The sequence below is a fragment of the Zeus faber genome (assembly GCF_960531495.2).
Source record: "Zeus faber genome assembly, chromosome: 9".
Taxonomy (NCBI): Eukaryota; Metazoa; Chordata; class Actinopteri; order Zeiformes; family Zeidae; genus Zeus; species Zeus faber.
This window is the reverse complement of record NC_137197.1, coordinates 17,646,366-17,662,592: the sequence shown is the minus strand read 5'-3', so window position 1 is coordinate 17,662,592 and position 16,227 is coordinate 17,646,366. Positions and strand designations below refer to the sequence as shown.

Below are 16,227 nucleotides of genomic sequence, written 5' to 3'. Positions count from 1 at the left end.
GATGGGCAGCAAACCAACAGCGCAGATCGGGGTTGACACCACGGAAAGGTTCCTTTGACGCTTGTACCAACATCAATCCAAATTCCTGAGGCGAGGCTTAGCGCGGAGGAAAAGCCCGCGCAGGAAACATCTGATCAGCAACTCCCGGTCTCCAAAGAACCGTGTTAAGTATGCAGACTATGCAAGTAGGCCTATGTAAGATTTTGTGCTGATATCCCCCAATATAAAACAAACAGCCCTACAGCAAAATTGTATCTTTCTATCTCAGAAACAATCAGAGTTTGTTCGTGTGTGGCATTATAAATATTGTGCAGATCGTGCCTGGATACATTGAAGAGAATTACATTCTGCCACACCGATACAAGGGCTTTAACCTCTGACCGGGTCCGGGTTTTTAGGGTAGTCTCCTGGGAGAGTACTACCAACCTTTAAGATATTCAATATTTCCGACGCTGTAAGTTCTCTGATCATCAGGCTATTGTGCCCAGTTCCTTTAGGCTGAAACCGCCTCTTAAGGCTCGCGGCATCGAGTTTGAATATAACAAGGGAAATTGCTCTGGGATGTGAGTCAAGATTCAAGGGGTTATTTGTCACAAACATATACATACGGTCATACATATATGCAGTGAAGGGGATGGGTTGTTTCAGCAGCCGCACCTGACCTAGATCTAAGTGATTGGGTTAGGGTGGCTGCATGCCTGTTGCTCGGTGGTTGGGCCAACGAGCAGCAGGTTAAAACCCCCATTCTCATCCACACTACACTCAGGAGGAGCCCTGTCATGACATGTTCTATCCGCTCCTGGCTCATTCCACCTAGCTTCCAGGAGCTACCATACAATAAACTGGTGTCTACAACCTATTGTCTTCTGTGTCTCTGTGCCGGAGGGCCCTGGAAACGCCACTCGGTGGGGCAGGCGGAAACTGCCACAGACCTTTTATCCTCTCTGTATGCTCCTTTGGCGCTGCTTCCCTCAGTGAAGAAGCAGCACCAGCGGAGCGCTGTTGACCTACACATCGTTAAGCTGGGGGAACAGGTTCACATAATGCAACGTCACAGCAAACCATCTCAAACTTGCCTATTAGATAATAATCATCATTTTGCTGCCATTGTTCTGTTTATTTGCTTCGATATTTAATCCAGACAGTGCTTTCCTGCAGACGCGTTGCCTTGACACGTCCCGTCTTTGGAAATTATGTCCGTACTCCAATGCCATTTTTAATTTTCTCCCCATTGTAAGAGCTTTCTTCTTTGTCTGTTTTCCGCCCTAATTTTTTTAATTTGTGACATAGATAACCACTTAAAGTACGTCTCTGCCTCAGCATTTTCACCCGTCGAGGACGCCGAGCCACACTTATCTGTGGTGCAGATTCAGTCGCATTTGCAAAGAAACGTTTATATTATCGAGATTGATGCGTTTGATTTGACAACAAAAATAAATCAAATATGACTCCTAATAATTCTCGTGCACAGCGTCCCTTTAATGCATTCAGGACGGATGTGATCATGATGTTGAACAAGCAGCTCGCGAGTAGGTCACAGTCAATATGCATTGATGAAAATCAAATCAAATCAATACTGTATCTTATTCAAAATCAGCTGCGGTCACCAAATCAATTGCTCTAAGTTGTTGCTGCCGTAACGAATGCATTGGGAGAGAGCTCAGGGAGCAACTCTGTCTCTGGATTGTGAGTCAAAGGTTTTTAAACCTAGAGTCAGTGAATTATTGGTCAGATAGTTCCTTCGGGTCAAATAAAAAAAACAATCGTAAAGCAAACCCTGATGACAACACCTCGTGATGTCCCCGACCTCCAAGAACTCTCCAACCTGACCCTGAGATAACCTTCTTAAATGATTAAACCAAAGGATATAACTAATATTCCACATATGACTTTTACTTTGACCAGAGTACTGTTTTCTATAGTAGTTCCATTTTCATATAAAATATAATATACTATATGTCCCTTTAAATATGTACAGTAAGCCTACCGACAAAGAATGAAGGAGCTTCTCCGTTTCAGATGCTTCAGATGTCTCCTGCGTTCTTGGAAATGCTGTGTGAACGTACAATGTCGAACATACAAAGGAATATGTATGGCACATTTGAATATGCCTCAGTGTGTGTGTGTGTGTGTGTGTGTGTGTGTGTGTGTGTGTGTGTGTATGTGTGTGTGTGCGTGTGTGTGTAGATCAAGCGATGGACAGAGACAGACTAAATGAACAAACTTAGTAGAACAAATAAAACCCTGCTCACCCCGACCGACTGATGGCTGGGAGTCAAACTTCAAAGTTTATGTTTTATGGGCTCTGTGTGTGTGTGTGTGTGTGTGTGTGTGTGTGTGTGTGTGTGTGTGTGTGTGTGTGTGTGTGTGTGTGTGTGTGTGTGTGTGTGTGTGTGTGTGTGTGTGTGTGTGTGTGTCCCCACCCCGAGGAGGTTCTGAACCAGGAGAAGGTTCCTTCGGGTGTAAAAGATCAAATGGTCTATGGTGTGACGTGACGTGTCATGGTTTGTTTCCCATTCACCGCCAGTGCAGCTGTTCCGGGAAATACACAACGGAGGAATGCATCCTCCAGAGTTAGGTTATTTAAAAAAATAAATTAATAAATTTAAAAAAAAAGAAAAGATGATCACCGCAATTTTAGAGCTTTAACATCAACTTCATGTAAATTCCTAATGTTCATAATTAATAATTAGTAATCAAACATACACAAACACATATTGCTGAAACACATACACTGTAACTTAGGTTACATGAAAACATTTCCAGTTAAGGGCTTTTTACCTTAACCAGTCCTAATAATAAAATAGGATATTATAGGATGTGGATAATTAACTAGAACGGAACAGGATTTCACAGACTGTAAGCATAATGGTCATTTTTCCCCACTGAAGTCCAAAGAATGCCTAAACCGCCGAGGGCCTCACTCTGCACAGGCCACTGCTTACACCACTATTAAGTGAATAAAATCATTTGATTTAAGATATCCAGTCAAAAAAAGAGCCTTCTTCTGGTCTTTCAGTGGCTAAAACCAGTGGCTTGGTCTCCCTTAATAGACTGAGGATTTCCAGCGGTTACAAAAGCATAATCATTGTTCAATGGCTTCATTTCTTATATTTTCACCATTAACATGTTTTTCTGCCTTTAAACAAAGCAACAGACGACTAGTAGGAATCCAATCAAACCAACGCCCCCCTCCTTTTTTTTTTTTTTTCTTAACATTGATGCTTCAATCCTGACGTCATGTCATCGCAAGAACATTTGATTCCCAATCAGTGTTGCCAGATTGGGCAGTTCTCCGCCAAATTGGGCTTCTTTTGATCACAGTGGGATTGAAAGAATAGCACTGGGCGGGTAAATAAAATTTGGGCTGTTTATTTATTTATTTTTATTTTCCAAGAGGAAGTGATCTCCCCTGCGCAGCCCGTTCCCGGTTACTGACACGTCATACTACCATTCTGACTAACTTCTATGAAATGTTAATTTAGAAATGAAAGCAAGAATCTAGGACAAGGTTTTGTAAAACTGCTCACTTGCAACGAAGTCAAATCAGCAAGACTGCACGCATTCTATATACAGACTGGATAAAAATCAGTACAAAAGCAATTATTTATTGACATGGAAGTTTTGTTAAAAAAAAAAAAGAAAATTAAGTCTCCGAGGTTTATTAAAATCACACCATGCTATCTTCAGAGTCTCTCCACACCCTCCCTCCCCCTCTTATTGGAGTGGGGTCGGGATGGATTAGTGCGTTCTGGAATTCCTTCACCAGAGAATTACAGTAATACATACAGAATAGAGCTCCCACGCTGTAGTCTGCCCCCCTGCCAACGTAGCTACTGTACCCTAGGGAGTGAACCCCGTCACCTTGCTGCGGCTCCACGGGTTTGATTTCTCACTCCAGGTGGATTCACTGTGTGTTCACAAATACGAATAAACTGACCCTGAAGTCAAAATTGCCGATCTCAGCACTTGTACAGTATATTTTGAATACACTGGGTGGGAAAAAAAAAAAAAAGAAACAAAAAAACTTCAGCGGTAATGCTATTAATGACCAGCTTTGATTTAATGTGTCTATGAATAGTTTATTGATTCTGCCACAATATGCTTCTGAATATTTCTCTACAACAAAACATGATTGTCATTTTTAATCAATAGCTTCTCTTTTGCTCACCGTAGTCATATTTGGTTTGCTCTTAATAGACCAGATAGGAGAACAAAACTGGAGTAGGTGCATCATCCACAACATTAATCACTTTTTCGGGGAATTTGGTTTGCTCATTGCAGTTGCAAGTAATTGATTCATACCAGGGAAGGTCAATCGGAGCAAAACATTGACAAACAATGATTCAAAGACAAAACTGTTGCAATTCCCCGTCCCACTGTCCCCACAATTGCAACTGAGTAACTTCAAACATTCAGTCACATTATTAGTCATTACATGCATTTATTTGATGAACAATTTGCCTTTACATATCTTTGTGATTACCAGCACATTTTGATTAAATTAACAAATTATTAAAAAAAATATTAAAAATTAAAGCATTACAAACAGATGGGGCAGCAAAGCAAAGACAATTTCAGCTCAAAACAAACTAATTTATGATATGAGAACAAACAGGAGGGTGAATCACGATTTGCAAAAATAACAGGTGTGAACGAACCAGCAACATTTGCTCACATGTAAATTCCAATTTTCCACCACAACTCATTTAGGTTTCAAACAGAGGTAATCTACACATAATATTTACTGGAGTTTTAATGCCGTACTCTGGGAAATAGAGAGCAGGACTCAAACTGGTTTTTCTGTTGAAGGATTGGGGAATCTTGTATTAGCCCCTCTCAAACAAGAGCTAGAGGTTGTTTCATGTCCATTTTGATAGTCCTGTCGTTTACCGTGAAATGGGTTCTCCATTGACTAGTTATCACATCTACTTTGGGTGATCAATGAACTCAAAACTTCCTCGCTGACAAAAATCAGTCCCGGAGACGCACGTTAAAAAAAAAGGGGATGGGTTTTGATGTGAACCATTACATCTGCTGCCCCTCCTGAACAAAACGCTCATCGTGCGTTCATAGCGACCCCTCCCCTTCAGCTAGCAATATAGTTAATTATTTACCCCTCACCCAGTAACGATATCTTATATCCAGATCCCGATTCCCACACAACAAAGGAAACAAATAGAAACACAACAAAAGGGAAAAAAAAAGAAAAGAACTCAACTAAATATTTGCTCTAATTTGAATTTGAAATTTACACCAAAGGGGGGTAAATAGTTAAAAGCAAACCCCCATGAAAATAAAACATAAAACAATGGGGATTATGTGGGGAAAACTAAATCACACAAAGAGAAGGCTCATATAACTATAAAATAAATACAGAACAGTTGATTTCTCAAAGCAGCAAAAAAATACAAAAAAACAAAACAAAACAACAAAAAAAAAAAAAAAAAACACAAAAAAAACCCCTAAGGTTGAGCTGAAGGCAACAATCATTAGTTGGAGCAGTGAGATGGCACCAAGTACCAGTGGAAGCCTGAAATAATGAGGGTTTGATAGAAAGGGAATGGGAAGGGGGGATGGCAGAGAACACTTTATTTATACTCCTAATGAGTTTCACACGACAATATGCAGTGGGACGGGGGGGGGGGGCCTCTTCTGCAAAGCAAAGTCACCATGGGGGCCAAGAAAACAAGCGACCGGACCTGGGCAGGCGTTCTTTTCCGACATTCACAAGTCTTGCAAGCTTTTCTTTTTTTTTTGTCTCTGTCTTCATAAGTAGCGGTAAGCTGGGGCGTTTATTAAAAACAGGGGCTGTTACCGGGGGGCGAAGGCAGGGATGCTGACTACAGGAAAGGGCACCATGGCTCAGACCGATGGGGACCGAGTGGAGGGTCGGCTGATTCCTGAGGGGCAAAGGTAACGAGAGGAGGAGGAGGAGGAGTAGGAAGAGGCGCTGAATCGGGGGGGAAGTCACTTTGGCAGAGGTCCTTAACAAGAGTTTTGGGAGCCACAGACAAAACCCAACACACATTAACACCTTCAGCTACCTTGGTTTAAAAAAAAAAAAAAAAAAAAAGCATTTAGGGCGGGTGGGTGCGGTGTATTTAAACTTAAAAAAATAAGTGTCTCTGTCCACAACGCTCCCTTGTACTCGTCTCAGAACGATGAGGTTGTGTTTGAATGAGGAGCGCTCGGCTGCTATAGTGTTGGATGACTTGACACAACAGAGCGGGGTGTGAGACAGGTGTATGTTCTGTGTCTTTGGTTAGTGTTTTTTTTTCCCATCTCCTTTTATTTATTCATTTGTTTGTTTGTTTGCCTCACCTGACTCCCTGGCACCTGCTTCAAAGTAAAGCTTCCTGAACGACAGAATGTAGTGCTGACGATGCTGTGGCTTGTCGCGACCGTGTAGAAATTCCTTATATGTAGCGATGAAGTCTGCTGATGGTTGTTGTTTTTTTGTCTTTTGAATAGATTTTCTTAAGATTCTCGTGTATAGTGCTTAGAGGGCAACACCAGGTCTTCGGTCCGAGACAGAACAGTTATATTGGGGGATAAGTTCATTGTTAAAAAAAAAAAAAGAAAGACTGGAGGTCATCCAGTTGTGTTGCAGACCCAGTCAAACAGATTGCTCTCTCTCTGCTTCCCTGTAAGATTGAAAATAAGGAGAGATCGTTTAGAGAGAGGAAAAATCAAATTTATTTATTTTTTATTAATTTGACTTTATTTTTTTTTCCCTGCTAGAGAAACCAGTGTTTACCTACAAACTTCACGGCCGGTCTCTCCCGGTCTCCAAACTTGCGTCCAGCAGTAGCTCCTCCACGTCCTGGCCGCAGCTCAGCTCGGCCGTCGCGCTCACTGCATGAACGACAACACTGGATGTTTAGTTTCATCTCCCCCCCGATGGCATGTTTTTGAAAACCTCCTCCAGGGCAACACCGCCTCACCGTGCTCTAGCAGGCAGCTGCCAGGTTTGGGGCTTTCCGTCTCCAGGAGATGAAAGGAGAACTCCGGCTTCAGACCGTTGGGCAGAGCAGATCCTACTAATCCACCTTCTACTCCGACTGGATCTTTGGCTGAACCCTCCTCCTCCTCCTCCTCCTCCTCCTCCTCCTCCTCCTCCTCCTCCTCCTCCTCCTCTTCGTTAACGGGAGTAGACGGGGGAGATGTGCTGGTTTCCCCTGCGCCGCGCGTTTCCTCGCGGCTCTCCTCGGGCGGCGCCTGCGAATGCGCCCGTAAAGAAAATGCAGGCTGCACTTCCTGTTCTTCTACCTCCGTTTGCGGCTCCTCGGCGGCCGCTTTCGGCGTCGCTTCTACGCCGGGCTTTTGGGGGCCTTCATTTTCCTCTGCTCCGCTCTCCGGCGGACTTTCCAACAGGGTTTCTGGCGTCACCTGCAGCTCTCGGGGCGCAAGTGTCTCCAGCACCTGCTCCGACTGAGTCTGGCCCGGGGGACTCTGTGACTCGACGGCCACCTCGTTTGGGAGTGGCTGCGTTGCGTCTGTTGAAACGTCTGCCTGAGTCTGACTTAGCCACCCGGGTGGCGGGCACTCCGCCTCGGCGTCGTTCGGAGACGCCTGTCGCGTTTCTTCACCCTGACCAGCAGCGGGATGCCTCTGGGTGTGCGCGTCTCCCTCTCCCACTTCGTCAGGTGACGGGGAATGTTTTTGTAGTTGATCAGTGATCGCGACAGCCTGCACCGGTGAGTCTCCGCCCGGTACCGGCGGACTCTGTTCTGTGAGTTTTGATTCTAAAACACTAGCTGTCAGGTCCTGTGTGGGCTGACTTGTTTTGGCAGGCTGCGGTTGTGGTGTGTGGCTCTGTGGGTTGTTAAGTGCACACTCTATGTGGGGCGGGGTTGGATGTGATGAGGGCGCTACAGAATTCTGCGGTGCTGGCTTGCAATCTGTCGACAGAGCCGCTGAATTCTGAGTTACTCCCTGGTCTGTCTGCGTGGAGGTGGTAAATGGGAACTGGTCCGCAAGGCTGGGGTCCGAGGGCTCGGTCAGCTGCGTTTTGGGGGGCTTTGCCTCTACAGGGTTCTTTGTGGCCGCCTGGTTGGAGGCAGCAGCCGAGCCGGCCCGCCCACTGTTCTTTCGGAGCTGCAGTTGTAGCTGCTGCTGGTCGGGCGGGCTCTCCACCCTAGTAACCATGAAGATCTTATGGCCCTTCCCCGGACTAGAGACGGAAATGCAGCGCCCGGGGGAGGGAGGGGTGCCGACAGGAAGAGGGGACTCTGTGACAGTAATCCCTGAAATTACTCTTTGTCCTCCAATGGGTAAGGCGGGCGAGGACTGGGGCGTCTGTGAGGCACTATGGGGCGGACTCGCAGCCTCCTGGGCTTGGGGAGCGGTCTGGTTGAGGCAGGAGGCGGAGCTCGACGAGGAAGGGGCTTTAGAGTCGACCTGCACCTCCTCTTCTTCATCCTCAGTGTCTGAGTCAGACTCAACCACAGCTGGCGGTGCCGCCGTCTCAGAGCTTTCTCCCGAATGGCTGCTTGTCTGTCCTTTGTCGCCTTCGACCCCTCCTCCCTCGGTCACCGCCTCCCCCCTTTCCTCCCGTTGCTCTGAAGGGGTTTCATCCTCCTCCCTCGTACCGTCCTCACTGGCAATTTCTGCCATGGATGCCGAAAGCCTCATCTTCTGTTCTGTCTCCTCCTTCTCCTTAGCGAGGATGAAGTTCCTCTTGCAGCCGTTCTGGATCTCCGCGAGTAGGGCTCGCTGGGTTTCAATGAAGCTCTTCACCTGATAGGGAACATGCAAAACATCAGCTAAAAAACATCAGAACAACCGCCTCCTGCCGGATCAATACAAATCCCATTAACAGGGTTCCCGTTCTTTTCAACAAATCATTTTCCCCAGATATGTTTTCATGACCCGCACATGTATTTATTTCAAAGACCCCATCTACTCTCACAAACTGTAGGTCTTTTCACTTGTTTCAGCTGATCAGACCTCTCCTCAGGAGAAACTGGGTGTGTAAACACTTGAACAGACAATGTTGTCATATTCCATGGATTTTCCAGGACTGGAAAGCAACATTATGAAATTCCACTTTTTCCAGGACGTGCGGGAACCTAGTTATCATCTGCCTCACTTTTATCCCTGAATGACATCTTCTATGAATTCCATAAAAAATATTGTTTTTCTTTTCCATTAAACCATGTGACCCTTCTCTCACCGTCTCCTTCTTGGGCTCCCGGTCCAGGTCGAGGCGCAGCAGGGAGGTGTTGACTTTTAAGGCCAGGGAAAGAGCCATCAGTCCACCTGTCTTGATCTCGTTCTCCCGAAGGTCTAAACGCAGCAGCCTGGGACTCTCAGCGATGAACTCTGCCACGGCCACAGCCCCTAGAGACATGCACACATGTGTGCGTCAGGGATTGGGAGAGTGCGACGGGAAAACACATGGAAGGTGATGCAGGCAGCAGATAAGAATTCCAGACAGTAAAACAACAGAAAGCTAGCGGTACCTTCACAGGAGAGCTTAGTGGAGGCCAAACCCAGACGGAGTACCGATCGGTTGGCAATCAGTCCGTCCTTCAGCTTGTGAACCCCTTCATTTCCTACTGAATTGTGGCCCAGGTTCAGGGTCTCCAAACTCTGGGTGCATGGCTGACAATGGAGATACAGACAAACAAAATAAAACACACAACTTTCCCATAAAAAGATTTGTTATTTAGGTACAGATTTCATGTGACAAAACCCTAATTTTCTGTTTTGTTTTCAAGCAACTCAGTGCTGTTCACATATGCTCTCAAGCCTCTATTTAATGTGTTTCAAGAAGCAGGTTTAGCAATCATTAATCCAGGAGGAACGGTGTTTATTCTATGACTGCGCAGCAAAATTCATTTCCTGAGAAAAAGAGTTCAGATACATGTTCACCACACATTCCCACACACTACTATTACTACGGTATCTACAAGATACACCACCACACAGACAACAGTGTGCTCTTCTATTTGTGTATATCATATGTGCCTGTACCAGTGCAGCAGCGAGGTAGCCCATGCCATTGTGTGTGAGCTGATTGTTCCACAGTACTAAGGTGACGAGGCCTTTTCTCTGTTCCTTTAGACCCTCACAAACATACGCCAAACCTGTAGAGGGACAGAGACGAAAGGTGCGTAGATTAAGTGATTTTTTTTTGTGGACAGCGTACTTGTGAGGTGCACATTTTTTTTTAACATTATCACTTGACATTTAAAAGTAAAAAGGAAAAAAGTCCCTCTGCTCTTCGCTCTGGCAGAACCAAAAAAGCAGCTCTTGCGAGGGGGTTTCTTGCGTACCAGAGTCCAGGATGTGGTTGTTGCGCAGGTCCAAGATCTGGATGTTGTAGTTAAACTTCAGCAAGTTTCCCAGTTGGGCCGAGTCCTGCAGGCCATTCAGCTTGTTGTCTGCTAGGTACAACTCACGCAGGTTCATGTTCATCTTGAGAGCTGTGGCTAATAAAAAAACAAAAAAGTGAGTAAATGATGCATTTATTGATGATAAAAAAAGATTGTGCCCATGATTGAGAAAATAAAAGGCAAAGAAAATACATCTGGGGAACAGGGCTGTGATATCACTAAAATGTGTGCTAATGTATACTGTATGATACTGTCATGTAAAGACATGGCAATAAGGAAAAACAATTATCAATTTTTCACAATTCAGTAGAATAGGCGGACTTAGTGAAGAAGGAGGCCCATTTCTTAAACTTTGTGAGAAACATTTGTAATGTTCTGGCATTTTCTCCCCATTTTATTTTTTATTGTTTTTCTCATAGTTATTTCAACAACATCAGAAAGGGAGGAATGAAGTACTCTAGAAGGAAATACATTACATACGACAAAATAAAGATACAATTAAAATGACAGATGACAACAGAAAACAAAACATTTAGACAAAAAGGAGGAGGCATGTGTACAGTTTTGGCAATGAAGATCGGTAGATATATTACAGCTCAAAATACATTCACTCTATACAACAGTCACTCAATCAATGTGAGCAATAGATCTACATCCACTAAAATATTCTTTGTTAGCAAGATTAAGTCATGTCAAAGAGATAGGTAACAAATCGGGGTAAGGTTCGTATGGTGCGGTATGAAGGTATGGTTTTAACAATACCTAAAAGCTTTGTCCAGATTTGTTGATGCTCATTGCAAACCTCTGACAGACTGGCAGCTGCTTTTTCAAGTGAGATTGTTTCCAGAAAGCCACAGGTCTGCATTGAACTTCCAGTTGAGGGTGATAAGCCTCCTAGCTGTCATACAACCAGTTGTTAACATTTGTTTACTGTGTTTGGACCATGGATCCTGTACAGTATAGTTAAGACACATCAACAGATCGCATTGTACTGTACAATCGATAATCTTACCAAGAGATTGCGTGACACCTTCCCAAATAGCCTTAATCAGGGGCATGTCGATAGAATGGGATAGAAAGTACCTTTATCTCGGGCTGGCCGATAAAATGATCTCGATCAATTCCACTTTAATGTTGATAAATTTATGAGATTTATTTTCGATACAGTTTGATACAGTCCGTTTTCCTCTACATAGAAAGACACGACATCAACAGCACATCGTACAGCACAGAAACAAACCATGTGACACAAACAGCCCATCGTACAGAGCAGAGAAAGAGCCATGTGACACGAACAACCAAGCAGGAGTGCCGGGCCTTCCTACGCTCCCTCTCTGGCTGGGCAGCGCGGGATGAGGCCTCCCCGGAGCCGACGGGGCAGATCTTCCTCAAACACCCACTTGAACTTGCCCTGCTCTCGACCCCAACCAGAGCCCGGCTTGGCCCCCATTCCCACAAAAGGAGAGGGATTAAGGAAAGAATCCGGGATTTTCAGTGACATCTGGTTGGACACAGTCGGCGAGCGTCCCTTGGTCCGCACCAAACGTCCCCGCATATAATCACAGAACGGAGATTCAGTAACTTTTCCGACTGTTCTCAGACAATGATGATTATATTATATATTTAAATGTATATGAAATATATTAATTATTGATTTTATTTATTAATGTCTTTTTCTGTTGTCATATTTTTTATTGGGGATGTATCCATCGCCCAGTCCTTTGAGCGACAACCCATCTGTTAGTTTGTGATGTTTTTCAACATGTTGTAAACCTTGGAGGCAACTCTATTTCCCCCCTCTGTCATTGTTTGCATTTGTTTGTATGGATTAGGTTTCTGTTCATTTTGGCATGGTCACATTTTCCCCTGGGTATTTACTCAATTGTGATCTGATTTTCATATATTTCAGAAAATCTTTTGTTTTCAATACCATGCCTGGCCTTCATTTCATCAAAGTGTCGCAACCTTCAGCTCTGAAGGGTTCTTAAATCACCAGGTGTTAGAATAACTTTGGATTCCCAATCTGCATGAGTGAGGGGGTTGCTTTGTAAGTTGAATCTATAATTATTCCATAAAGGTGTTTCCCTTTGAAGCCAATTTACAAACAGGACTGTACCACAACCCTTGAAAAGATGCCGTATAATTCATATTGTCCAAAATATCCTTTTCCAATTGCTTCCCACAAGGTGTCCCTAGAACTTGAGCCATAACCCCATTTCAGAGGGTACCTCGAGTTAAAAGAAATGCAGTATTTGTATATATCTGGAAGGTCAAGACCGCCATACTTTCTATCTACATGCATTTAATTTCAATTGACCTTGGGTTTCTTTTCATTCCAGATAAATTGCTGAACATTCCATTCAACAAATTTTTTTTCTTATCCAGAGGTAATGGGATTGTAGGTATGAGAAAGCTAATTCTTTGGCAAGAGATTTTTCAGATTAAAGCAATCAATCCTCTCTATAGCTGATTTGAGAATGACTTAAAGATATCGCATTCCGCCCGGTGTCCATTTAAATAGCAAGCCCTGAATGAGTGTATTGCCGCACTGTGTATCAGGGGGTAAAGCTTCTGATTTGTCCCAGTTAACTTTATACCCAGATATAGCCCTAAACTCCTTAACTGCTACCTTTAATTTTCAGGTCATTCCTAATTAATAAAGCCACTGGTTCAAGCATTAAGCGAACAGCAGGGGGCTTAAGGGCATTGTCGAGTTGTAAATCAAACGACTCTGATACGATACCAGTGGTGGAAATTCTGGCTCTAGGAGATGTGTATAACAAGGACACAAGTTGTAGAAAATTAGGGCCAATCCAAATTCTTTAAGTACCTTGAAAAGGTATCGCCACTCAACCTGATCAAATGCATTTTCCGTTTCAAGGGACATTGCTCTGGCTGGCTCTAATGCTGACTTACTATAGTGCTGTGTATTATTACCTTTCTCATACTGTCTGCTATCTGCCGTGACTTGACAGATCCAACTTGGTCCCTATGAATAATTTTAGGGAGGATGTTATCCAACCGCCTGAATAGTATTTGGGCATACATTTTTACATCTGAATTCATAAGGGAGATGGGGCGGTGACTTCCATAGGGTCTTTGTTAGGTTGAGGCAGCGCTGTGAGAAGAGAAGCTTGACTAGACGCAGGGAAGTGGTCATTGTGCTTTGCCTATTTAAAGACCTTCTGTAGTGTGTCCACCAGTATGTCTGAGAATCTCTTGTAAAGGTTAATACTATAACCATCATCGCCAGGAGCTTTCCAGGCTGTTAAGGAGACAATCACTGCCTTAACCTCATCTTGAGATACTGCCTTTTTCAAGATTATTTCTGACATCTTCAGATACCTTGGGTATGTTTATTTTACTGCAGAAGTTGTCAAAATCAGAGGCAATTGGAGTTACAGCAGAGTAAAGTGAGCGATAAAATTCCTTAAATCTGTCATTTATACTCTGGGGAGTGAGGAGTACTTGGACCTCTGGTGATATAATTGCAGAGATTAATGGGCCAACAACCTCCCTGCCTCCCTCTTGAAAGAATTTACTCTCCAACTGGTATAGATCAAGTCGCGTTTTTTCTGCTTTTCTGTTCTGCCATAAATGTTTGGCATCCATTTTTGATTTCAACAGGTCTGTGTAAATCTGGTTGTTCTTTGGATCTGCCTTATGCATCGATTCTAAATCAGATCATCTATTAATAAAGTTTGGCTCTCAAAATGAAGAGAGGAACATATTTCCTTAACTGGTTCTCTCTTACCTAATAACATGAGTGGCCTCCCAGACAGGCCGGCATTCTCAAGATGGAGCACTGCCAGGCTGCCACTGATCCTGAGGGCTCGTGCAACAAAGGGGGCTGAGTGGTCCAGCAGGGGGGTATTACGGGCATCGAGGTACTGCAGCGAGCTCGTCTATGGGTCGAGAAGGGAAGAAACGATGAAAAAGCATCCTTTTTATGCAATTGTTCATGACAAAAATTGTGAAACATTGCACCTGTAATGGTGAAACACGACACCAGCTATCCTAGGATGGGCTCTTTTATTTGCCATTCTGTATTTGTTCTGCATGTCATTGTACTCCATCCCTACATTTCTAGACATAATGGCTAATAAGACAAATTTAGCATAGTGTAAATTGATGCAGCTTGAGTATTCAACCTAAACATATTTAATGGAGAGCATGTTTAATGGTCTGTTTAACATTTACCTAGAGGATAAACAGAACTGATGTTTGATGATATTCTGCATAACAATGACAACCATATATGGGGCTTCTTCCTGTATTAGAACCTGTAAATTGCGCTTTCACCAATTGTTCTTAATTGTGAAATTAACGTTATAGCCCTATTGAAGAACCTTCGGGCGATTTAAGATAATATAAAAATACTCTATTAGTCCCCAAAGGGACATTCCAGTGTTGCAGCAGCAATGACACCTTCACCTTTTACACATTTTGTTATGTTACAGCCTTATTCTAAAATGAATTAAATGTAAAAAAAAAAAAAATCCTCCTCAATCTACACACAATACCACTTCCTAGATCCCGGCCAAACTGAGCAATCGGGACAAAGGGTCTTGGTCAGGGAGGGGACCAAGAACCCGATGGTCACTCAGAGATACAGAGTTATTTTATGGAGATGGGAGAAGCTTCCAGATGGTGTTCAAAGTGGAAAAAATATGGGCCGGTACTCCTCTTATTCACCTGTTGGCGGGGGGGGGGATATATTTAAGTTGCCATTTAAGTTGGAATTGCAGCCATGAGACCATGAGAAACAAGGTTCTCAGGTCTGATGAAACCGAGATTGACTTTGCTATTTGGCCTGAGCGCCAAGCGGCATATATGGAGGAATCCAGGCACCGCTCATCACCTTGCCAATGCCATCCCTACAGTGAAGCATGGTGGTGGCAGCTCATGCTGTGGGGATGTTTTTCTGCGAAACTAGTCAGGATCGATGGAAAGATGGACGTAGCAAAGTACAGATAGATCCTTAATGAAAACCTGCTCCAGAGCGCTCAGGACCTCAGACTGGGGCGGAGGTTCACCCTCCAACAGGACAACAGCCCTAAGCACACCTCCAAGAAACAACAGGAGTGGCTCCGCGACAAGTCTGTGAATGTCCCAGCCAGAGCCTGGACTTGAACCTGATTTCACTTCTCTGAACAGACCTGAAAATGACTGTGCACTGACGCTCCCCATTCAACCTGACAGAGCCTGAGAGGATCTGCAGAGATGAATGGGAGAAACTCCACAACAACAGGTGTGCAGAGCTTGTAGTATCATTCCCAAGAAGACTTGAGGCTGTAATCGAGAATGAAGTGTGAGTAAAGAGTCAGAATACTAATTTCAAATTTGCTGTGTCATTGTGAGGTATTGCGTGTAGATTGATGAGTAAAAAATGAATTTGATCAATTTCAAAATAAGGCTGTAACGTTACAAAATGTGGACAAAGTGAAGGGGTCTGAAAACTTTCCCAATACACTGGCAGTAAATGAAGATGGGATTTTGCCACGGTCTATAACGTGAGTGCCGTCTCCATGTGGTTATTATGAGACGTACAAATCTCTTTTCTCATCAAACACTAATTAACGCTTGTAACCTGGGATCAGGTCTTTAGGGAGAGTGCAGATTTTAAGAGACATGTATTTATATATTACAGTGGCACAGTGCATTGCAGAAGCAAGAAGAGCAGCAAAAAGGATCTGGGCTACGATTCCTGCCTGGGGCGTTGTTGGCACCGCGCTCCTGGCTGCCCCCCGGAGGAAGGACAAGCCAGGATGGGTAAGAAGCAGAGAACTAATTTCACCAGCCACCATTTGAAGCATGTGTGTGTATGTGTGTTGGTTGCCCTCGCCACATGAGTGCATCTGTTGTGGTGTGTGTGCTGTGTGAC

At 44.0% G+C, this 16,227-nt stretch overlaps 1 protein-coding gene across 1 annotated transcript in view; it reads right to left on the bottom strand.

Annotated features, from left to right (window-relative positions):
- Positions 1–6,400: 6,400 nt before the first annotated feature.
- ppp1r37 (protein phosphatase 1, regulatory subunit 37) overlaps positions 6,401–16,227 on the bottom strand; it is a 49,869-nt gene continuing 40,042 nt past the window's right edge. Inside the window, exons 6-14 of the mRNA XM_080006649.1 lie at positions 14,098–14,248; positions 10,284–10,439; positions 9,982–10,094; positions 9,468–9,609; positions 9,179–9,345; positions 7,273–8,742; positions 6,948–7,080; positions 6,761–6,858; positions 6,401–6,647 (exon numbers count right to left, since the gene is read on the bottom strand). Coding sequence (XP_079862775.1) covers positions 6,770–6,858; positions 6,948–7,080; positions 7,273–8,742; positions 9,179–9,345; positions 9,468–9,609; positions 9,982–10,094; positions 10,284–10,439; positions 14,098–14,248 — 2,421 coding nt within the window. The 3' untranslated portion in view covers positions 6,401–6,647; positions 6,761–6,769. The remainder of the gene's footprint in view (positions 6,648–6,760; positions 6,859–6,947; positions 7,081–7,272; positions 8,743–9,178; positions 9,346–9,467; positions 9,610–9,981; positions 10,095–10,283; positions 10,440–14,097; positions 14,249–16,227) is intronic.